Source organism: Siphateles boraxobius, unplaced genomic scaffold, assembly GCF_051911475.1.
Source record: "Siphateles boraxobius isolate OS27281-9 unplaced genomic scaffold, OSU_SipBor_1 122, whole genome shotgun sequence".
NCBI classification, from domain to species: domain Eukaryota; kingdom Metazoa; phylum Chordata; class Actinopteri; order Cypriniformes; family Leuciscidae; genus Siphateles; species Siphateles boraxobius.
In genome coordinates, this window is record NW_027508725.1 from 335,818 (window position 1) to 360,853 (window position 25,036).

The 25,036-nt window shown below is 37.3% G+C and overlaps 1 protein-coding gene across 2 annotated transcripts in view; it reads left to right on the forward strand.

Annotated features, from left to right (window-relative positions):
* arfgef3 (ARFGEF family member 3) overlaps positions 1-25,036 on the forward strand; it is a 103,515-nt gene that overhangs the window by 9,980 nt on the left and 68,499 nt on the right. For both annotated transcript variants that reach the window (XM_077224061.1, XM_077224052.1), the window contains exons 6-11: positions 5,646-5,768; positions 7,525-7,570; positions 9,875-9,959; positions 11,710-11,814; positions 12,661-12,988; positions 23,644-23,756. In XM_077224061.1, the coding sequence (XP_077080176.1) occupies positions 5,646-5,768; positions 7,525-7,570; positions 9,875-9,959; positions 11,710-11,814; positions 12,661-12,988; positions 23,644-23,756 (800 nt within the window). The remainder of the gene's footprint in view (positions 1-5,645; positions 5,769-7,524; positions 7,571-9,874; positions 9,960-11,709; positions 11,815-12,660; positions 12,989-23,643; positions 23,757-25,036) is intronic.

The following is a 25,036-nucleotide window of genomic DNA, read 5'->3' on the forward strand; positions in this document are numbered from 1 at the left end:
AAAACAACAACAACAATCTTATATTATTTATAATATATAAAATAATGTATTTATGCATCATGACAGTATTTATTGTACCACCTTTTTTGCTGATTTAAAGGGATAGTTGACCCAAAAATTATAGTTTTTACATCATTTATTCACCCTCATTCACCTTACATTCTCTCGTGCACCACAAAATAAGTTATTTTGAAATATGTCTCAGTGTTCTTTGTCCATAAAATGAAAGTCAATGGGGTCCAATGTCATTTTGACCCCACTGACTTTCATTGTATGGACATAAACATTTGAAATATTATTCAACATTTTTTGTGTGTGTATTTTGTCATACAGGTTTGTGAATAAATGACGACAGAACTTTTATTTTTTAATTACTTTTGAAGAACCTATTTTCTTTGTTTCCCTGAGAGTCAAAATAAGCTGAAAAAATGTGAGAATAAATTAAGCTGAGTCTGACCCGTCTGGTATCTGATTATGATTATGATTATCTCATTATGAAATCTGAATCACGGCTTTAAATCTTTGTGGCACTTCAGTGCACAGAGGTGAAGTATCTCTTTAATAGTGAAAACTGTTTCTACACCAATTTTGTTTCATTGTATAAAAAGATCACAGTCTCTTTGTCACATTTCTAACCTCATCATGCTGTGAGTGCACTTGTTGCTTCACAGCACGGTTTTTTCCCCACTAATTGTAATTTTAAGGGACATTTTAGAAATGAACCAAGCATGCAGATTTTATTTATTATGCTAATTTTAGTTGCATGAAAACTATCAGACAGTTGCATGCTAAGTGATGGGATCTCACACTGCTTGTCTGTGCAGACTGGTGTGTAACTGTATTATCTTGCCCCTGGCTGGCCATAAACGGCTCATAAAAGCACATCATCATGTGTAAATGTGTCTGGCAGTGGCAGACTGCTCTTATTTCACACAGGACTGTTGAGGAGCCCCGGGGAACAGCGAGGCTTGTGCAGTCATACAGCAGACCTGTGGTGTGTTTGAACACTGCATTTGATAACAGAATATCAAAGCATGTGTGTTAATTTTAATCCTCAGCTAGCTGTGCAATAAACGATTTTAATGCATGATGATAGTGCATTTAAATCATTGAATGCACAGCTAGCCGTGGATTATGCTGCTTATACCATGGTCATTTGCCAGAATTTAAGAAGGTAAAGCTGTTGTGACTGGAAGGGTTAAAATGGCAGTTATTTTCATGTCGCATATTGAGAAAATGTCAATGATTGTCAGAAGTACAAATACAACCGCCGTTTTTAAATCCTATCCAATGGTTAAAGGACAGGAGTAAACACAGTCACTAGTGGTTTGTGACGCTGTCAATCAAAATGTGAAGCGGTGATTCGTTCATGATTTCTGTCAGAAAAAAAAGGATAATTCGGTACATTAAATTTTAAATTGAACAGAATTTATCAACTTGTTGCTGCTGTGGTTGTTTTAATTCACATCCTTTCAAAAAAAATATGAAGGTTTTTGGTTTAATATATTCTTAATATAAAAGACTGTCAATGATCTAAATTCATATATTTTATTTGTTCATTATTTATTTTGTGTCAGTTGTGTTCACTTGTGTCGAGTCAGTTCACTAGTGTAACAGCGTAAGCTTCTGTTGTTGTACGTCACACGCATCACACACATGACCAGCGTCGGCCAATAGTGAGCCTACGTGTGACGTACTACAACAGAAGCCTACGCTATATCACTAGTGAACTGACTCGAGGCCCACAGAGAAGGAAATGAATAGTTGAAATAAAGTCGTTATTTTTGTTTGTTTTTGCGCTCAAAAAGTATTCTCGTCGCTTGATAAACTTAAGAATCAGCCACTGTAGTCACTTGGACTATTTTAACGATGTCTTTAATAACTTTTCGTTTCAATCCCTGAAGAAGCCTATGGAGGAGTGATCCAGCTCTCAGATTTCATCAAAAATATCTTAATTTGTGTTCGGAAGATGAACGAAGGTCTTACGGGGTTGGAACAACATGAGGGAGAGTAAATACTGACAGAATTTACATTTTTGGGTGAACTATCCCTTTAATATAGAACAGTGATTAAACTGACTGAAACTAACTGTGCATTCAACAGGTTTTTTTTATTGCACATATTCCAGCCAATCAGAATCGAGTATTCAGACAGACCATGGTATATAAAGAATAACATGAGATTACAACATAATAACACAATTGTAGGTAGTTTGTAAGGTATAAACAATAAAACCAAAGATATAACTACTGATCAAAGTAAAGAAAAATGCTATTTGTATTATTTATGCCAAACGTTAAAGGGTTAGTTCACCCAAAAATGAAAATTAAGTCATTAATTACTCACCCCCATGCTGTACCAACCCCGTAAGACCTTCGTTCATCTTCGGAACACAAATGAAGATATTTTTGATTAAATCTGAGAGGTGGATCACTGCTACATAGGCTGCCAGAGGGAATGAAACTTGACGGCCCAGAAAGTCATTAAAGAAAATGTTTAAATATTCCATGTGCCTACAGTGGCTCAACTATAAGTTTATCAAGCGACGAGACTACTTTTTTCCCGAAAAAAAAACATAAATAACGACTTTATTCGACCATTCCTTTTCTTCCTTGTGGGCCGGAGACGAGAGTTCAAGAGATTTTCACGACGCATGCGCGAGAACTGAGAAGAGGACGTTCTTCTTCTAATACTTCTTGTTCAGTTCTCGCGCATGCGTCGTGAAAATCTCTTGAACTCTCGTCTCCGGCCCACAAGGAAGAAAAGGAATGGTCGAATAAAGTCGTTATTTATGTTTTTTTTTCGGGAAAAAAGTAGTCTCGTCGCTTGATAAACTTATAGTTGAGCCACTGTAGGCACATGGAATATTTAAACATTTTCTTCAATGACTTTCTGGGCCGTCAAGTTTCATTCCCTCTGGCAGCCTATGTAGCAGTGATCCACCTCTCAGATTTAATCAAAAATATCTTCATTTGTGTTCCGAAGATGAACGAAGGTCTTACGGGGTTGGTACAGCATGGGGGTGAGTAATTAATGACTTAATTTTCATTTTTGGGTGAACTAACCCTTTAATGCCAAACATGTCCATAGTTAATGTGATAAACTACTCCTGTGGAACATCAACTAAAAAACACCATGACACCATTTGATTCATTGTCATCGCAAAATTGCTTAGAAATATGACATTAGTTGTGAGAAAAGGTCTAGGTGCATTTTTTTGATGGCACTTAGTTTGATATATTCTATTAGACTTGCAGACGTTTGTGTCCGAGTGTCCAAATATTATTTTGGGGCCACTAAATTAGTTGATTATTACCTATTCTTTTGACTGAGCGTTTTGATTATATATAAGGCATTTGTTTTTTAGTGACTGAGACACGTTGAAGGCCTTTCTCCTGACATCTCACTTCCATCATGAAACTAATGTTCCAACAGTGTGTCATTGGTTGCCATGGTTACAGGTAATAGTGGTCGCGGATGCCACGTCTTAGATCCTTTTTCCGTGACCAGGCGAGCCACACAACGGCAGATGCTCAGCTCAGTCTTCCTGTTTGCTTAATGGAAGATTCCATTTCAGAGTCGCTTTGTTGATCAGGATTAACAGAGACCTTTCCACATCATAAACACACGCTTGCAGCTGGGTTATTTTATTTTGTCGAGCAATCAATCAAAACCATGACATTCAATCAAAAATTGATCTTAAAAATCTATCTATCTATCTATCTATCTATCTATCTATCTATCTATCTATCTATCTATCTATCTATCTATCTATCTATCTATCTATCTATCTATCTATCTATCTATCTATCTATCTATCTATCTATCTATCTATCTATCTATCTATCTATCTATCTATCTATCTATCTATCTATCTATCTATCTATCTATCTATCTATCTATCTATCTATCTATCTATCTATCTATCTATCTATCTATCTATCTATCTTTCTTTCTTTCTTTCTTTCTTTCTTTCTTTCTTTCTTTCTTTCTTTCTTTCTTTCTTTCTTTCTTTCTTTCTTTCTTTCTTTCTTTCTTTCTTTCTTTCTTTCTTTCTTTCTTTCTTTCTTTCTTTCTTTCTTTCTTTCTTTCTTTCTTTCTTTCTTTCTTTCTTTCTTTCTTTCTTTCTTTCTTTCTTTCTTTCTTTCTTTCTTTCTTTCTTTCTTTCTTTCTTTCTTTCTTTCTTTCTTTCTTTCTTTCTTTCTTTCTTTCTTTCTTTCTTTCTTTCTTTCTTTCTTTCTTTCTTTCTTTCTTTCTTTCTTTCTTTCTTTCTTTCTTTCTTTCTTTCTTTCTTTCTTTCTTTCTTTCTTTCTTTCTTTCTTTCTTTCTTTCTTTCTTTCTTTCTTTCTTTCTTTCTTTCTTTCTTTCTTTCTTTCTTTCTTTCTTTCTTTCTTTCTTTCTTTCTTTCTTTCTTTCTTTCTTTCTTTCTTTCTTTCTTTCTTTCTTTCTTTCTTTCTTTCTTTCTTTTTCTTTCAGTACCCTTGGTTCTGAATTTTTCCTTTCTATTTCTTAAATTCAAGAAAATTCACCCTATCTAAATGTATTTCTAAATGCATGTTATAGAACTTCTTGTGAACAATTCATTTATCGAACGAATCGTTTTATTAAAAAAAAAAAAAAAACAATTGACCTATAAAAACCACCTCTTTCTCTCCCAAATTCCATTTTTTTCTATTAAAAGTTTTCTGGATTCCTATTTAATGGTTCAAATAAATTATAGTAAAAATTAAACGTAAATTTTAGGTGCCTGAAAAATTTTGTTTTCCATTCTCCTTTTCCTGAATTCTGTTTTAGTGGGTTAATTACATTTTGATAAAAAAACAATCATGTCTAATCAATTGAATAATATCGTAAATATTTTTACAATAATAAGGCCCTACATTTTTTATGATTTTTTATTTTTTTTGAAATTCTGTGTTGTACGTTTTTTATTTGTTCTGGGTTTATGTACGAATACAAATGTAAAACATTAACAATTTAATAAGTACTTTAAAATGTAATCAAATGAAAATGAACAAATTATATTTTTGGCAAACACATGCTGCACTACAAAGGTTTACTGTTAAAATTAATACATGGAAGGAAAATATAGTTTTAATAATGTTATTATTATTATTATTACTTTGAGAAGTAATATTTCACTGTACAATAGTAATATATGTCTGTCAGTTTCTTTTATTTTGATGGGTTGTAGTGAAGAGCATTTTCTGTGTGTATCTGGAGATTGTTTTCTCAAACGGACAATGACTCTCAGAGTGGCTCCGGAGCTGAAGTTCATGTGTTCCTGTCCTCATCCAGTGTGTGTTTGTGTGTTTGTGTGTTTGTGTGTGTGTGTGTGTGTGTGTGTGTTTGTTTGTGTGTTTGTGTGTGTGTGTGTGTGTGTGTGTGTGTGTGTGTGTGTGTGTGTGTGTGTGTGTGTGTGTGTGTGTGTGTGTGTGTGTGTGTGAGATATAGCAAGTGCCAAGTTCTTGGTTAAAAATGACTGAAGAGCACCAGAGGGATAATCACATTTGACGTGCAAAATATCTGTAGTGGTTTTAAACGGGAATGATGGTTCCTTTCATTGCCACAGCGGAACAGAGGCAGTTTGTCATGGTGGATATTAGAAGTTGCTCAATCTCTGTTGCATCTTTCTGTGTCTCCAGGTGTGTGTCGAGACGTACATATCAAGTTGTCATCAACGCAGTATCAACACAGCGGTCAGGGCCACTCTCAGCCAGATCCTCGGAGACCTCGCCCTACAACTACGCCACAGACAAGAAAACACAGTGAGTCACGTTTCACAGAGCTTTATCAATCACAAGCACATATCTATAATCTCTTATTACTCCATATGCTTGTGTGATTGGTCAGTGGTGGCATTCTGTAGTCAAATATTTTGGTAACACTTTACAATAAGTTCTCATTCGTTAACATTACAAACATGAACTTACAGTGAGCGATATACTGTATATATGTTAATCTTTGTTAATGTTGTTAATAAAACTTCTCAGGTAATGCATGTAACCGTGGTTCCCTGAGGATAGGGATACTGGTGTCTGAAGCATGTGTATAAACCATAGACTGTAAAAAAATAAGCCCAAAGTGGGCGGAGCCAGCCGTCGCCATCTTAGCAGCGCGTCACTCCCGGATAACCGAAAATGGAGTTAAAAAAGAGGCGGATTATCTGAGGTGACGTGACGCTGACAGACAGCAGACAATCGACTAGTAGTGACATCAGCGGCAATTCACCCGTCACTCAAGTGGCCACACCCTTAATTATGCAGAACTTTAAGGCTTAATAGAATTTAAACGGATGAGTTATAAAAATATTCACCCACCTCACAGTTGTCACGAAGGGCAAAATTAGCTATATAGGCCAAAACACCTTTTTGTACCAGGCTGTAAAAAAAAATTGTTCTGCTGTATAGTTGGGCATTTTAACAAGAGGAGTCTATGGGATTGACTCTCTTTTGCAGGCTGTCTCTAGTGGCCAGTTGATGAATTGCAGTTGTGACGGGTCTCCGGTTGTTCCCGCTGTTATCGACCGGTGGGTGTGGCTGGGAGACTCATCAAGGGAATGATGTACACCTGTGTAGGGTCATGAGTGATGTGCACCTGTATATAAGCTTAGCCTTTGAGAATGTTGAGCTGCTTCGGAGAGCTTCAGAGTTGTGAGATTTGTTTGCGCCCGTACATTTTTTTGTTTGGTTTCTGTTTGGTTGATTTATGTTTTCCTTTGCTACTTTGAGGTTGGCTCTGTCGGACATTTTGACATCGTTTGTCAGACAGAAATGGTAGTTATTTTGTAATCGATTTCCTGTTTTATAATTTTTTTCTATTTATGTTAATAAATATTGGTTACAACATGACCAACTTAACCATGTCCTCCTCCACTCATTTGTCACGGCTTTGAGCCGGTCGTGGCAAATATGGGGGCTCGTCCGGGATTTGATCTCGGGACCTCTCACACCCCAAGCGAGAATCATACCCCTAGACCAGGTTGCTGAAAAGTCACTACCGTGTTGGATACAAGAGAGAGACCAGAAGGCTGCCGCTCTGTTTAGACTCATGTTTCAGACACCAGTCATGCCGGAGTCATTCCCCATAGCACCCTCTAGGGGATGCAGTGCGAGTTACCTTTCGAAAGGGAAATACATTTGTTCAGTGTTTGTTCATGTGAGTTGACAGTGCATTAACTAATTATCAATCACAAAAATTGATTTAAAAAGTGTATTCGTAAATGTTAAAATTAACATTTAAGATATAAAATGCTGTAGAAGTAGAAGATTTGTTCATTTTTAGTTCATGTTAACAAAGGAAACCTTGCTGTAAAATGTTATCAATTTAAATTTTTTGTATAATGACCATCGTCTTGAACAATCATAGCTGAACTCAAATCAAGATTTATTTTTTGTTAAGTAGCCATGTAATAAGCTACTCTAATTTTTCATTTTTAGATTTCTCGAACATTTCTAGAATGTTAAGGACGATTTGATGTTTTGAAATTGGCATTTTTTAATGAGTCTGGTTGGATTTTTACAGGATTTTGATGGCGAGGAACGTTGCATACCTGTGCACCATTGCAAAGGTACACGTAATGAATAAGCCATGAACACATGCTTTCACTTGCCAAGTTTTCAACATGGCTCATCCGTCAAACCATCCGTTTAAAAATTTTCATGTTGCTGATAAACCACAACCATTTTCATTGCTCAACCTTTACTGATGATAACAGCTGCCAGTTAAAGTGTCACAGCTCTGTTCTGGTGTCTACATACAAAGGTTTTTCCTTTTTTACAAGTCATAGTCCTCATGAGTGTGTTGCTAAGATAATAACAGTTATCGAATGAACAAAAATACATCACAGGCACAGATATTGAGGTAATTAGACGATTTTTAACTTGATTAAACTGTTGTTATTGATACTTTTCAATATGTAATGATACAAGCAGCACATTGACTACTCTTAAATATATCCAAGTTTCATCTCTATAGTATTGTCCCTTGAGAAGATATACTAAAGTATTTGATGACATGTGAGGGGTGTACTCGCTTTCGTGAGATGCTGTATAAGAGCCATTTTAGTTTATTCCACCATGTTGAATGTAATATTATTATTATTATTGTTATTTTATTATTTATTTTAAACTGAGACTTGTATTGTCTTCCCTGTGAGGAATGCATGCAATGTTTTCTTAGAACTGGGCCAAATTAAAGGTGCAGTAAGCGATTTCTGTTGGGTTAAGGTTATATTGTTGTTGTTGCTATTTGAAATCATCAAAACAAACACGCCCCTTCCCATTATGAGTGGACACACCCCTATATTCATAGCTCCGCCCCATGTAACTCCCCCATTATGAGTGGACACACCCCAATATTCATAGCTCCGCCCCATGTAACCCCCCCATTATGAGTGGACACACCCCTATATTCATAGCTCCGCCCCATGTAACTCCCCCATTATGAGCGGACACACCCCTATATTCATAGCTCCGCCCCATGTAACTCCCCCATTATGAGTGGACACACCCCTATATTCATAGCTCCGCCCAATGTAACTCCCCCATTATGAGTGGACACACCCCTATCTTCATAGCTCCGCCCCCAGGTAACTCCCCCATTATGAGTGGACACACCCCTATCTTCATAGCTCCGCCCCCAGGAAACTCCCCCATTATGAGTGGACACACCGCTTACTGCTGATTGGCTACAAGTGTGTTTTAGTGCCAGGTCTGATCCACTTTCAACAGTGTGTCAGAAATCGCTTACTGCACCTTTAAGGTATCTTAGAAGACAGTGTACACTTATGTAGTCGGAAGTGTGCTGAAATACAAAGACAAAATGCAGTAGCTACACATTTTATCATGATTTGAATTTGGAGTCTTTTAGGCCATTATGTCCTATAAATGACGGGTTTGGCCATGAAGAATAGATGCCTTAAATTATTGTTTAGATTACTGCTCATTAGGTACAGATCTATAATGTTTTACGTAGGGCTGGGCGATAACACGGTATCGGTATTTATCGACGGTACACCATTGTCGGTAACCATATAAAAATGTTTCAATATAGTGCTCTATTTTCATTAAAATGCACGCGCATCGCCTGTAGATCCTTAGGACTTAAAGTTAAAGATGGTGCGACCACCACAACTTTGCCCAACATCAAATGGCAAACGTAATGAAAGCGGAGGGAAAACTGAGCAATTGGTAGTACCCAGAGTGCAGTCTGGACGATGGGGCGACGCGTGTCGCTCCGCTCCCCCCCAATTTAATTGGTTTATAATACAGCAATCTCATTGGTGTAGGTCGATTCAGGTCTGAGCATGCGCATTCCTTTATGTACGATTTTAGGAATGATTCGGTCGTATTGAAGAAATATTAAATGCAAACTTTAATCGTATCTTATCTTGGTAATGCACACATTTACATTGTGTTACATTTTATTTAAGTTCAAGAGTTTCCTTAACACTTACTTTTTAATCTTAATATAAGACATAAAGAAGATATTTTTGTTTAATTTTATTTAGTTTTTGACTGATAAACTAATATAATTTGTTGTTTGCCTTAATAATGTGGATAAATAAATACAAACAGTGGTTTAAATTCAAACTTTTCTACTTGTCTTTAAAAAAAAAAAACTTTATAAAAAATGTCAATAATTATTGATACCGAACGATATGAAACATTATATCGTGACAATTTTTTTAGCTATATCCCACAGCCCTAGTTTAACGTACATAGTTTGATCTATAATTAATATTCATAAAGTTTTTTGGAGTGCAGAAAGAAAAGGAAGATATAATTGGTTAACCTGTTATATTTTTTAATTGCTTACAGTTTTTATGTGGCAATTATTAGTTAGTTATGTAAATGTTTATGTATGTTTTCAGATGTCTCTCCTACTACTGATGCACTGTATGAAGATGTTGTGATGGTGCTCACTGCTTTCTGTGACAAACTGGAGTCTGTCTCAAAGTAAGCTTTACATGTTATTAACTTGTTGTAGTCATTATTAGTAGACTAGTATTGGTAACTATTATTAGAGGTGTTTGTTTAGATGTGAATCACTTTTACTATAGAGCTGAGCAAAATCTTAACACTAAGAATTAAACTTCTAAACGTGTGTCTAGTTAAGGAGAGGAGTGCTAATACTTTTCTAATCTGTTTTATGATTTTTGCCTGATGAAGAATAAAAGGGCATAAAAATCTCATTGACTTGCATTGAAGGCGGAGCATAAGCCATATCTACGGACCAGGGCTAGTACATGTATATAAATATTAGGGCCCGGATTTGCTTGATTTCTTTTCACTTCTAAGCAGTATTGACCGTTAAAAATTCAGTTACACAAACTCACAATTCAGCTTTTTTATTTAAACTGTTAATATATTCAGCAAAGCACATTCAAAATTCTCCAAAATTCAGCCAAACCTTCAACAAATCTCTGGCCAAAAATAACAGTAACATGAAGGTAACAGTTACAAGGTAGGATTGATGAATATTAAATTAAAGATTAAATGCAGACATGCTGCAGGGAGACAGAAACATTGAAACAACGATATGTGCCTGACAGAAAGCCAACACAATTACATTAAAACCACTTTTCCTAAAGTAAAAAATTCTTTATAACTACTTGCATACATCATTTATTCTTTCAAGCAGACATATTTATTTGTATGAATTAAATATAATTAATCCTTAAAGCTATTAACAAACAGTGAATGCTTCTCTCTTTTTCTTTTGTTGCTTGACCAATATTAAGGACACGGACCGCATTACGTTTATTACCCACTGTCACTTTAAGACGTCGGATCATGTCCAATGACATGCGGATCCGATACACTCACAACTGTTTAAGACATAACCGGCATAGTTTACGTGAATACTCTCCAAAACGGACATTTAGACATAATGTTGTGTGTATTTGTCTTTTTAGACACGAAAGAGAGCTCAATTCAGTACTCGCGCGCTGTAGGTCTATTGTGCATGGCTGCACGCTTCGGGCTGGGTGTGTGCGCACAGAAATCCGTACCGAATAGTGCTCTTTTTTGCATCATCACTCTTATTCAGATCGCCTGCTCTACTCATTCTCCCAGACGTTTACATTTTTTAACGTTTTATGAGACCGCTGGTTAGATCAGCACGTTACAGTATACAAATGGAACGTGAGGTCGTATGGTTACTATGCAACATGTTTATCAATGCCATTTGGCCACGGTTTAGGTAGAGACCTTTCTACATTTGTTGTTTTAAACTGAAAAATGAGAAGGAAGTAAAAAAAAAAGTTTATTTAATATGTCAACAAAATGTATGCAAATTCCGTTTTCATGTGTAAATTCCGTGATTCCGTCCGCGTTTTCCGCATCACGGAAATCATAGGGCCCTAAAATATTTATAATATAGCCAATGCTGGCTTTGAGCAAAGACTCAAAAATGTCATACTCTGTGTCAGAATATGCCTACTTCCTTACTATATAGTCGGTGAAAGTAATATGTCTGAATTTGACAGTTAAAAGTAGGCGAACGAAACCAACATGTTGGATGTAGTACACCCAGATTTCATTTATATTACATACATTCATACTATATAGAAATGCACTTTTTTAAATGGTAATAATGATATTTTTTCCTCATCTAATGTTGTACCTACTAGGACAGTATGCGATTTTGTATGTGTGCTAGTGTTTCATCAATGTGAGTAGAGAAATGTGTGTTGTTCTTCTTCAGTGAGAACCAGCTGCTGCAGTTATTGTACCTGGAGTGTATTCTGTCTATGCTGAGCAGCTGTCCTCCCACAATGCACCTGCATCGTAATTTCACTGACCTCGTCTGGTGAGACTTGTTTAAATCAAGCACTTTATCTAGTCCAACATAGCTTACGCATAAATACTACTTTTTTATTTTAAATATTTTATTAATTGCATTAAATTAACATCGATTGACAGCCCTCATAATCATACATTTTACCATACGATTGCAAGTGTGAATAGATGACTTTTTAATGTGTATGTTTTAATCTTACACTGTAATTGAAAAAAAAAAAAAAATTAATTAACTAACATTAATTCATTAAATTTTCAACTATCTGTACAGTATGTAAGTATTAAGGTCTGCATGAAAGGAAAGTTATGACGTATATAAGAAAGAAACGGCTTCTGGAATGAGAAAAAATGTGGGCGGGGCTTGATTTTGTCTGTGGGGAATTGATTGGATGGTTGTGGTTTGCTATTGGTGGATCTCATGTGAGTGACAGGTCATCATTAGAGAACAGAGATGTCTCTTCAAGAGGGAGGGGAATTTATTCTGATTAAAAATTATGAGGCTCATGAATTTTAAAAAAATGAATGTGCACTGATAAATCATAAATGCTAACATAATCCATAGTTTTTTTTTAGAATTGCCTATTTTGATTTCATGGTGACTTTAGTCAGCTAAACAATTATGTTCTAAAAGTATTCTCCACCATAATTTAATGGGAACCATGGTATTAGCAGGGTATATCCAAAAAATGGTATCGATATACAATACCCAATGTACTATATCCAATAAACACGTCTATTTTTTTTTGTAAACGTATAATCTCAATTTGTGTTACTTTGGTCTTACAAATTGATTATTATGATTCTGAGAGGAACATGGTGCAATTATACATCATCGGTGTGTCCTGTCTGTACACAGGAAGCAGTTGTGTCCAACTCTGGTGGTGATTATGGGAAACCCAGCGAGTGATAAGAGCATCACGTCCGCCCACGGTGGGCAATCTCAGGACTCCGACGCGGCCCCGGGGACCGGGGTCTCGGATCAGGGCCGGGGTTCTGGCTGCTCGTCGAGCGCTCCCGGCATGATCGGGCCAGTCGTTCGCACCATCTGTTATGTGGCCGCGGAGTTAGTCCGTCTGGTGGGCTGTATCGAGTCCATGAAGCCGGTTTTGCAGTCCCTGTACCACCGTATTCTGCTCTACCCCCCACCCCAGCACAGAGTGGAGGCCATTAAGATTATGAAGGAGGTGAGATCTTCACAAATACTAGAAAAATTTGAATATCGTGCAACAGTTCATGTATTTCAGCAATTCAAATTTAAAGGTGAAACTAATATATTTAGTATATACAACTATATACATATGCATGATTATACTTTTCAGAGGGGTGACATTTACATTTACATTTACATTTATTCATTTAGCTGACGCTTTTATCCAAAGCGACTTACAATTGCTATATATGTCAGAGGTCGCACGCCTCTGGAGCAACTAGGGGTTAAGTGTCTTGCTCAGGGACACATTGGTGTCTCACAGTGGATTTGAACCCGGGTCTCTCACACCAAAGGCATGTGTCTTATCCACTGCGCCATCACCACCCCCCACATTTCTGTATTTAAAATCCTTTTTTTTATTGATTTCATGTATTTTTTGTAGATCATGTAGATTTTGTATTTGGGGTTTTCATAAGCTGTAAGCCATAATCATCCAAGTTATAACTTTTGCACGATATTCTAATTTTTCGAGTTTCACCTGTAAGACTGTGACACACCAAACTGACAACAAAAGAACTAGCTTCATGTCACCAGTGTATGGGCCACAAATACCAATTTTCCACCAAAAAAGAACTGGTTCGGAACTGGTGCTGGTTCAAAGTTGTTTCAACTTGCGGACCTTCTCAGAACCTGTTTGTATTTCCACTGACTAGAGAGCCCAGCGAATGACGTTGTTACGTCACTGTGTACGACGCGATACGTCTTAGCTTTCCCTGAAACGCTTGCGACAACTTTAAGCATAACAATTACAATGGTGGACTACATCGTCTTTCTGCAAATGTTTCTCCTGGCTTTTCGATCCTATATTGGGGTCAGACTATCTTTCTACTAGCACTGTGTTTTTAGCAATGGTGGTCACAACCTTTCCCGTCGTGTTGTTGGTCACCCCGCCCCCAGCCCCCGACGTAAGCATGACGTGGTAAAAGAATGGTTCTCTGGTTCTAGTCCAGCAAAGAGTTGGTGCCGCTTTGGAACCAATTTTCCTGGGTGAGAACCGGTTCTTTGCCTGTCAAAACACAAAGAACTGGTTCGCGAGTATGCACCGGCTCCGAACCGGCTCTCAAAATGCTTTGGTGGAAAAGGGGTAAAAGTTGCACTTGAACACACTGAAAACACTGCATTCGACTTCTAACCAGTGTTGCCAGACGTACAATAATTATCATATTTGTACGATCATTTTGGTTCCACTTTATTTCAATAGTCCACTTTAGACATTCTACTGACTATAAGTAACTTTGCAATTAAATGTCAACTAACTCTCATTAGACTATTAGTAGGCTGTAGTAGACTGTTATGAGTACGTGTTAGGGTTCGGGTTAGTAGAATAAGTTGACTTGTAGTTGGCCAAGTTACTTATTGTCAGAATAATGTCTGTTACGGGAGCATAAAAATAAAGAGTAAGTAGATATTAATCAGAAAGTCTTCTAATACTCTAATGACAGTTTGTTAGTACTTATAGTTAGTAGAATGTCTAAAGTGGACTATCGAAATAAAGTGTTACCATCATTTTTACCTCTGTACTATGTACGATCGTGAATAAAATCCCATAATGTATGATAATTTCAGAATTTTGAGACACTTCAAACTTTGGTCGTTGTAATCATAGGGCTTCAATGCTCATTGATGTAGCTGTGGATTCTGCGTCTGTCATCATGATTGAGAGGAGAATGTGAACGTGGTGTTTCGCATGTCTTCCATCTCATCTCACGTTACGTCTACTCGGCCAATCATCGTGGAGAATGACTGTCTCTCAAGTTAATGTTCCTTTATCATAATAAACATGTAATCTCTGTATGTTTTGCAAGAAAAAAAAAGTTAACATCCCTGCCTTGGCGGTCAGGGTTTTGGTAGGTGGAAGTAGCGAGGACTCAAGTGCAGGACAATGGGTTTTTATTAAGTATAACATTAAAACAAAAACTACCCTGTGGGGGAAAACAAGACGGGCAGCAAGACTTTACAGACTGGACTTGGCAGGAACAAGAAACATGTGTGATGGCAATTTCAAAACACTGCTTCAATGAGCTTCGAAGCCTTTACGAATCTTTTGTTCCGAATCAATGGTTCGGAGCGTGTATCAAACTGCCAGAGTCACGTGATTTCAGTAAACGAGGCTTCATTACGTCATAACTGTTTCAAAACTTTCAAAATTAAAAACAAAATTTCAAAAGGTTCACCGCTGGAGGCGATGATCTCTGTCAACCCATGAATCATGAGGAGTCACTGAGAACCAATGAACAAGTGTGTGTGGGTTTTACCTGATCCCTGATCAGTTTTATACATTTGTAGACGTTTTAATTAGACATTAGTATAATAAAAATGAGGTAGATAATAGTCTTATTGGCCTGTTTAGCTGAGCCATTCATAGGACAAACAAAACAAACCCTAACAATTGATAAAAGAACACGTTTACACATGATAATCTTATTAGATGATTAGATTATTGCATTTGAAAGATTTTACTTTCAGTAAAAGAATTATTGCAATAGATTGTAAAAGGTGTTTTTATGGATGTTTGGCCTGGGTTTTTGTTGAATTTACACTGTTCTGACCACTAGGGGTCACCGTGGAGACGGTGTCGGATTGTTTCGAAGCCTCGGCACAATATGGCACATTTGATTCAACTGTTTCAGTGTTTCACAAAGCCTCGATCTGCCCACCGCTACATGAGGGTACCTTAGACAAAGAACCAGCACAGGACCTCTTCTTCTTCTTCTTCTTTAGAGTTTATCGGCAGCTTGCATCCGTTAGCGTTGCACTACCGCCATCTTCCGGCTTTATTTCCTGTCATGTCCAGTTACATCATATTCTTCTCATCAGTCCTGTTCTTGATAAAAATAATAAAATATTTCCTCTTTGTTCATTCTCCACCCTTTCCAGTATTTCCTTCATTCCGGTCCCTATTGCTCCAACTTTTCCTAACTCTTCCATCATATTTTTCCTCTGTTCTTTATATTGTCTGCAACTCAACAACACATGCTCTATAGTTTCTGCAACCTGTCAACAACCACAAAAACCAATTGGGTGCTTCCCTATAATGTGTAGTGTGCTATTCAAATTACTGTGACCTATCCTTAATCTGGTCATAACTACTTCTTTTCTATTCCCTCCCCTATTCTTCACAGCCCCAACTTTACTTTGAATAACATATAAATGTCTCCCTTTAGTTTCCATATCCCACTGATGTTGCCATTCTCTAATGGCTTCTTTCCATATTATATACTCTTTCCTTCAGACTTTGACAACTTAATATTTTATTCAATATTCTCTTTCTTAACAGGTTGTTTGGCTAACTTGTCAACTCTCTCATTACCCACAATGCCAATATGAGCAGGAATCCAAGTCAATTGAATCTCACAGCATTTTCCCCTTATTCTTGTGATTATTATAAGTAATATTGAATACAGTAAATCCTGATGACTATTAGATATACCAGTCATGAGACTGTATAAAGCTGACACTGAATCACTTCCAATTAAAGCTATTTTAATTTTGTTTTCCTCAATCCAATCTAGTGCCATCTTAATGGCGTATAATTCAACTGCATACACACTCAGATCATTTGTGGTTCGTCTGCTTATCTCACCTCTTTGGTTGAAAATGTAAACTGCAGATCCAGTCTTTCCTTTTTCTGGATCCTTTGATCCGTCTGTATAAATCTGAATATACTCTTTATATTTAAAGTAACACCAGGTAACTTTTGCTCTCGGGGTCCCCCTACAGTTGGGAAACAGTATTGTCCTCTACTACTGTCGTAAACTCTGTCATCGTGCATTTGTTGACAACCATGATAGCCCTGAACACTGTAGGAGGAGGTCACATGCAGGTGTTCTGCTTGCATCGCGTGTGAAATGTCTTCATCCCAGGTACAGTGGCATATATTTCAGCATGTCATATGAAATGTCATGGGTTTTATTTTTTTTCTAACGACAAATGATCGCGATGATCACGTTTACAAGCCAGTGTCATTATAGTAGCCCAGTCTATTGGTTACCGTTTTACTGAATCTATATGATACTTCAATGCAATGTTTGAGTGGTAGATAATAACCATATATCGTCAATATTATAATATCAAGCTACCATAAATAAATCTGCAAATTTTACAAATCGATTTGCATTATAGCTTGAGGCAAGACAAATAATCATTACCTGATTCATGAAGATAAACGGAGGACAAGATAGCTTCCGTAACATAGTCAGGCAGACAAAAAAACACCCCAGACTACGGGGTGTCATTGGTTGTTGCGTTAAATGTTACCCAGATACAATAGTGCTATTTTCTGATTCGCTAACAACACCAGACGAACAACACCAGAGGAGACGCGCTTGAATTCATGCCTGTTCCACAGTGAGAGCGGCGCGGCCAGAGTTTTGGGTGCTGCGGCATATTAAATATATTACAAATAGTTTTTCAGCGTGAGAAATACAATGTGTGGCGGGAGAGCGTGACAAAAGACTGAAATGAGTGACTGTCACGCTCAATGCGTGACACTTGACAGCCCTGCGATTTTAAGGAAGTGGGGGTGGTGGTGGAAGTGACGTATATGCCGTAAAGCAGTCGAGTTTTGTAGTTCTCTTTGTTCGCCGGTTACTACCCGAAACCCGAAGTTTAAAAGTACGATTAAAAACGCTACAGACCCCGTCAGGCTATGGCAGAGGTGTCATTCAAACTATTGTAAGTCGATGTACCATCACAAGAGACTTGGAAATATATTATGAAGGTTGAAAAGTTACCTGGTGTTACTTTAAAATCTATATTTCTATAAAATTCCGCTACCAGATCTGTACTATTACTTACTGTTTTAATTCGAAGTAATTTAAAATCAACTTCCATGGTTTCTAGCTTCCATACCGGTGTATCAGGCCATATTATAGTTGGGCAGAATTCCTTTTCATACACTCCCAATTCTCTAGCCGCCTCATCTCCGACCCACCCAAAACTGAACTTTTGTGCTCTCTCCCTTTCCCAATTATCTTGTAATATTATTTTAGTTGGATGAATATCTCCATGCCCTTTTAGATTTACCCAATAATTTACAAGCAATTGTTTACGTTGGATGTTCAATGGCATTTCACCCGCTTCCACCTGTAGAGCACACACTGCTGATGTTTTAACTGCCCCTAGACATAATCTCAGTGCTTTAGCCTGTATTACATCAAGCCTCTTAAGTACAGATTTGGCTGCTGATCCATATGCCACACTTCCATAATCCATCCTTGATCTTATTAGACTTACATCTCATTAAATTTATTACTTTTTTACATTTGTCTTCTACATTTCTAATATGCTCTACCCAAGTTAACCTTGTGTCAAAGTGTACTCCTAAAAAACGGAATGTTTTAACTCTCTAAATTACTTCCATATAGTTTTATATTAATATTTTACTTGATTTCTTCCCTGTAAAAAACATCACTTTAGTTTTCTCTATAGAAAATTTAACACCCCACTTTATTCCCCACTTCTCAACCTGCTGTATCCCTTCTTGTATTTTTTTAACTACATGTTCTGTATTTCTTCCTTTTTTCCATATTGCTCATCATCCGCAAAAAGTGATCTTCCCATACCTATTGGTATATTCACATATATATCATTAATCATTACTGAAAATAATGTGGGACTTACAACACTCCCCTGAGGAGTTCCGTTTTCTATAACATGTTCACTTGATAAGTCTGCCCCTATTTTAACCTGAATTGTTCTTCCTTCCAGGAAATCGTTTATCCAGTTAAGAAAATTTCCTCTAATTCCCATATTATACAATTTAATCATTAGTCCCTCTCTCCATAGCATATCATATGCTTTTTCTACATCGAAAAATACTGCCACTACTGTCTCTTTATTTACTTGTGCTTTTCTTGTGTTATCTTCCGAACACAATACTGCATCCATAGTATTCCTACCTCTTCTAAACCCACTTTGACATTCAACCACCATACCTCTTTTTTCCATAATATACATTAACCTCTCATTTATCATTCTTTCCATTAATTTACAGACATGAGATGTCAGAGCAATAAGTCTATAACTTGTAGGTTTACTAGCTTCTTTCGCAGGTTTTCTTTATCGGCACAATAATTGCCTCCTTCCAGCTCTTTGGTAGTTTCCCTTCCTCCCACACTTTATTGTACAACATCAACAACTTATTCTTCCCCTCCTCACTTAACTGTTTCAACATCCTATAACAAATATCATCTTTTCCCTGTGCAGTCTTCCCAGTTTCGGCCATTGCTCTCTTTAATTCTCCCATGTTAAATAGTACATTTTGTTCATCCTCCACTTTCCCCATCTTCATAAGTACCTCTACATTTTCTGATTAAGTCTTCTCTCTGCCTCTCTTCCCTTCTTCAGATAAATTATTAGAGCTGTGCACATTGACAAATGTATTTGCTAACATTTCAGCCTTTTCCTTATTTGTCACTGCAATTTCATTTCCACTACTCAAAACTGGGTAACTCCGTTCTCTCCTTTCACCACCCATCTTTTTAATCATTGTCCAAACCTCTCCAATCTGAGTTGAATTCCCAATTGAGCTACAATAATTCCTCCAATATGTTCTTTTTGCCTGTCTAATTGTTTTCCTTACTATTGCCTGAGCATATTTATATTGAACCATGTGCATAAAGTTATGAGTTCTTTTCATTATTTTAAGTTCTTTGTTCCTATTTCTGACTGCTTCTTCACATTCCTCATCCCACCATGGTACGATTTTCCTCTTTACCTTACCTTTACTTTTTGGAATAGACTCCATTGCCGCTGTTATTATGCCTTTCTTTATTTTATTTTCCCGTGTCTCTATATCATCATTATACTCAATCTGGCGCAAACATCTATCACTTTCTTTCTGAAAATGTTCCCAATTAGCCTTCTCAAATATCCATCTTCCTCCTCTTCCTTCTATACTTTGAGATAATGAAATATTAGTTTTACACAATACTGGATAATGATCACTTCCTATTGTCCCAACCTTATAGACACTCCAATTACATATCGCTGCCATACTACTGGACACCAGTGTGAGGTCAAGTACAGATTCCTTCCCAGTACTAACCTCTATCCTTGTTTACTTCCATCATTTAAACATACTAAGTTTTCCTCATCCAATAACTCTTCAATTACTTGTCCATTACTATCCATCTTCTCACTACCCCACAATGCATTATGCGCATTGAAATCCCCACACCATACAATATTATTATTGTCTTGCCCCTCTATTTCCTCAAGATTGTTTATATCTAATTTCCTACACGGATTGTAATAATTTATAACTACTTTTTTTTTCCTTTCACCCCATGTTTCTACCACTACATATTCTTGCTCCTTTCCTATACCTAACACCCTATGCGTAATCCCTTGTCTTATAAATGTTATACATCCCCCCTCCATCCCCATTTTCCCTATCTTGTCTAACTGATACGTATCCTTATATATTATAAAGTCCAAATTAGGCTTTAACCAGGATTCCTGAATGCATATAACATCTGGCTTTTCTCTTCTACTCCTTATAAATTGCTTGAAATCCTGCCCATTTGCGATCAGGCTTCTTGCATTCCATTGAAGGATTAGCATTACAAAAATTATTAACCTATACATGTTGTCTCTTGACTCGACTGTACACTGAGTTCATCCCTCACTTCTTCCCATTTTAATCCTGCCATATCTAAGTGATGTATTGCTGCTTTAACAATAATCTGGATTCTTTCAGTTTTAGACCTGACTTCAGCTGTAGCATTTATCACCCCTGCTATGAATGTTACTATTTTCTTCTTCTCTTCCCATTTTTCCTTCTTTTCTTGGTGATCTTCCCTGCTCACCCTTTTTATACTTTCTCCACACTGATTCTTCTTTTCCTGCTCTGTTCTCTTAACAGCCTCAACATAAGAAAAGTTTTCTTTTGATTTTATCTGTTGTACTTTAACTACTTTTTTCATCACTTCACATCCCCAAAATGCCACACTATGATTCCCTCCACAGTTACAACACTTTGGTCTTCTTCCCCACTCTTTCCATATTCATGATCACCACTACACCTAGCACACCTCCTCTTTCCTTTACATACATTAGCCATATGTCCAAATTCCTGGCAATTATAACATCTCATTGGCTTATGTACATACTCTCTTATGCTGTATCTCATAAATCCATAATATACCTCTTTTGTTTCAAACTCAACCAAATACAGATTCTGTTTCTACTTTCTCCACTCCCCGTGTCATTCTTACTACACTTTTAACTGACCTATTCATCATTCTCAAGTTCTCCACCAACTCTTTCATATTTACAGTAAGTGGAATTCCATATATCACTTCCTTACCTCCGCCATTTATTTTCTCCCCCACTCTTACTACTTTTACTATTTTTATTTTTCCAACACAACTCATCTTCTTTGGTTTTTCCATATGTACTTCATTATTACATCCTACCAGTAGATTTCCATCTCCCAAAATTCTTGCATACTTCACTTCTCCTACCTTTTCTCTTATTATTTTAGTTAACTTAAGTGGATCCATTTTTTAACTCCTCCTTCTCCCTCAAATCGTACCACTACATTAAACAATTTTATTTTAGGTTCCTTCCCTTCATCTTCTTCACTTTCTGTCCCATTTGAACTAACACAACCTTTTTTCTTTCTTTTACGACAAGCCTCCTTCTTATCCCTACGCATTCTCCCTACATCCTCCCATCACTACCATTCCCCTCTGCTTCACTGTAATCCATACCATCCACCTGTCTCCCTGCCATCCCTAGCAAGATTATTGGTTTAATGATCAACCAGAAGCTGTGAGACAGCACCGCTACCGGACCTATACAGGCCATCGGCCGATGCTATCCCACACCACTTCCTAATCGACTCACCAACCAACAAGGTCGCACTTCGTTTTCCACCCAGTGCAAAATTTTTATTCCTCAGGTCTTAGATCCAGAATCAAGCCTTGCCAGAATCCTCCAGCGTGAGCCCGCCATTATGGCGATTCCAGCGCGATGTGAACAGAAGTTGAGCGGCCTCCCCAGCACAGGACTGAAAACACAAGGAGAATAGATAGGGAAGCAAACAAAAGAGGGTAACGAGGGAGGACAGGTGGTGCAAATTAATCAATAATCAGGTAACAAGTTGGGGGGGGGGGGGGGGGGGGGGGGCTAGACAATGGACAGGAGACCACATGGCACAAGGAAACATACATGACAAGCCATGTGCTCACACCAATCATGACTAAAACGCAAGCACATGGCCTGTAAAACCAATCACCAGCCATGTGCTCACAAAAAAAGAGACATGAACACGCAGCCAATGAGAATACTCGTAAGCCAAGTGTTCACACAAAACATGAAAGCATGCAGCCAGTGATAAACAAGCTGAATGCAACACAGCACAAGACAAAACATGACATGAAACTACATGAAGCAAGGCACACAGACAAGACAAAACAGGAGTGTCAGGGCGCTGTCACAAAAACAAGAAATAGACTAAACAGAAGTGACAGAACCCTGACAGCGGCGCTTAGCTCAGTCGTTTCCGAGCTGAGGTCAATAGTTTAGCAATAAAGTCATTTGCAGGTCGTGTCAAAAAGTTGTTGGTCTAGGTAAATAGCTGTATTCTGTAGGTTTGCCTCGTGTACAATAATTTTCTTCCAAATACTATAATTTTGAGCTTCTGGTATGATACTGGTACGACATTTCCAATCTGGCAACACTGCTTCCAACTAGCACGCCTGCATGAGAGGAAATAACTGTCTATATACTAGCAGGTGGCAGTAGTCTAAAGTCGTCATTCAAAAAGAAAAACGTAATTAGGACTGCGGATGTACAAGCCATAAACAAAGCTGCACTCTGCACTTGCTTACCATTTTGAATATGAATCATGTTGATCAGTTGGTCTTTCTAAATTCCAGATGGCCATGTCGTCATAAAAACATTTGCATATTGAGACTCTTAGGAAAGATAAAGATGTAAAATTGGAAGAGCCTTCTGTATTTTTCCTCTTGACTTTGTCATGTGCTCTCTTTCATCAATTGGTTGGGCTTGGGTTAAAAAATCCATCCCGCACAGACCTCATGATGAAATGGTGCTTTCTTTGTTTTTCTCTTCTGTTTGGCTTAAAACAATGTTTTCGTATTCATCCAGATTGAAATGTTGACTACAAATACAGAGATTTGTCCGATTTTCCGTAACGCGTTTTCTCCATATTTACAATTCTTTGCAGCCTTTAGCCACTGCCTAACGTGCTGGATCCATCACTGGAAAATGAGAATAACTCACTCCACCTAAATGTTTAGTCTTTGGATTCTTGCACTCTGGAACAATACAAGTCTAAAAGTTTGCTAAGAAGTATTTCCTACTAAAGCAAAGGGGTATTTGACTCTGGTAAGCATATCCATAGCAGACTAGGACCGGCCTTTTCCTCTTTTGTAAAGTCATAAAAATGCTGTTGTGGATTTTCTGTTGTAGTTTCCCTTCACGACTAGAAAAGTATAGCAAACTATGATGACTCTAGCTTCTAAGACCCCCTGACATGTGAAAGACATTACAAAAGCATCTTGTTTTATGCCCCAGATATTTATATGTATCTTTAGCGCTTGAGTACTGAGGTTGTGTGTCTTAATAAGCATTCTGTTGTTCCTCTCGCCCCTGCAGATTGTGGGAAGCCCCCAGCGCTTGTTTGACCTGGCTGGTCCATGCGTCATTGAACCTGAGACAAGAAAGAGGTCTTTCTCAAAAAGGAAGTCACATCTTGATCTTCTCAAACTGTAAGATATTTTGTTTCTAATTAGTTCTAAGATTAATGTACATCACTTTTCAGACTAGACAAACACGAAACGCCAACAGGATCCGACCAAACCAGATGAACATGTCTGTTGCCGTTGACTGGTGTTTGTCAATGAAGTGTAGTTGGCCTTAAAAGTGTATCTTAAGCCAAGTTAAGTCAAGTCACCTTTATTTATATAGTGCTTTATACAATACAGATTGTTTCAAAGCAGCTTCACATTAACAAACAGGAAAATAACAGAATCAATGATGCAAACTTCATCAAATATGTGACAAATTCAAATTCTGCTCTATAGCAGCTGTAAAAAAACAATAGTGTGATTATTAATTAGATCATGTCAGGAGGTCTCTACAGAACTCTACAGAAGACAAGTGTTGTTATTCAGCTTGAGTCAGTTGAGTGATGATTCATTTCAATAACGGTGTCGATGCAAAATTTGTCAGTTATGAAAAAGTCAATTCAGTTATAAAGCAGCTGTACAAAAGACATATCCAGCTCAATTTTTCTCATCTGATAGTGCCTGGGCAGTAAAATTGATAACAGTACTGAATGTCAAGTGTCTTTTAAACCCCAACTAAGCAAGGTCTTTATCTTAAGTCTGTGGGCCACAGTTCCTTAAAGCCCCCCTCTGGTGAAAATAAATTAAGTACAATCTATATATTTTATTTGGAATACATACAAATGTAATTTACGTATTTTAGTTTGTCAAGAGATTTAAAGCAGCGTTTTTGTGCGAACGTGCTCTAGTACGTAAGAAGGAGCCTATGATTGAATCTGGAAATAAATCAAACTAACTGAGAAAAATGAGAAATAGTCCTCAGATGCCATGTCTGTAATTTATAGCAAAACATCTAGCATTAATTTGATCTCAAACAGATTCATTAAAAGAAGTTATTACTCCACCAAGTTCGTGACATCATTAACCAACATGGTTGAACGACCGATTAGCGACAGTACAGTTTAGAAAAACAGTCGTGACTAACAAGTTGATTTCTTCAACAATGCATCGTACTATGATAGTTTAGTAGAGAGTTACGTCGTTGTACGGGGAACACACCCCAGGTCAACGTGTGATCATCAACGAGTGGATCTCTGAGCTGGTGTGAGTGAGTGGAGGCGGGGCTAATTTGCATATCGATAGAACCGCATATACTAAACGAGGCAAGGGTGTAGAGTTACATTCAAGTTATTTGAACGAGAAAAAAACTTAAATATGTCATTTTGGTGATCAAATATCAGTTTTAACGGATGAAATTATTG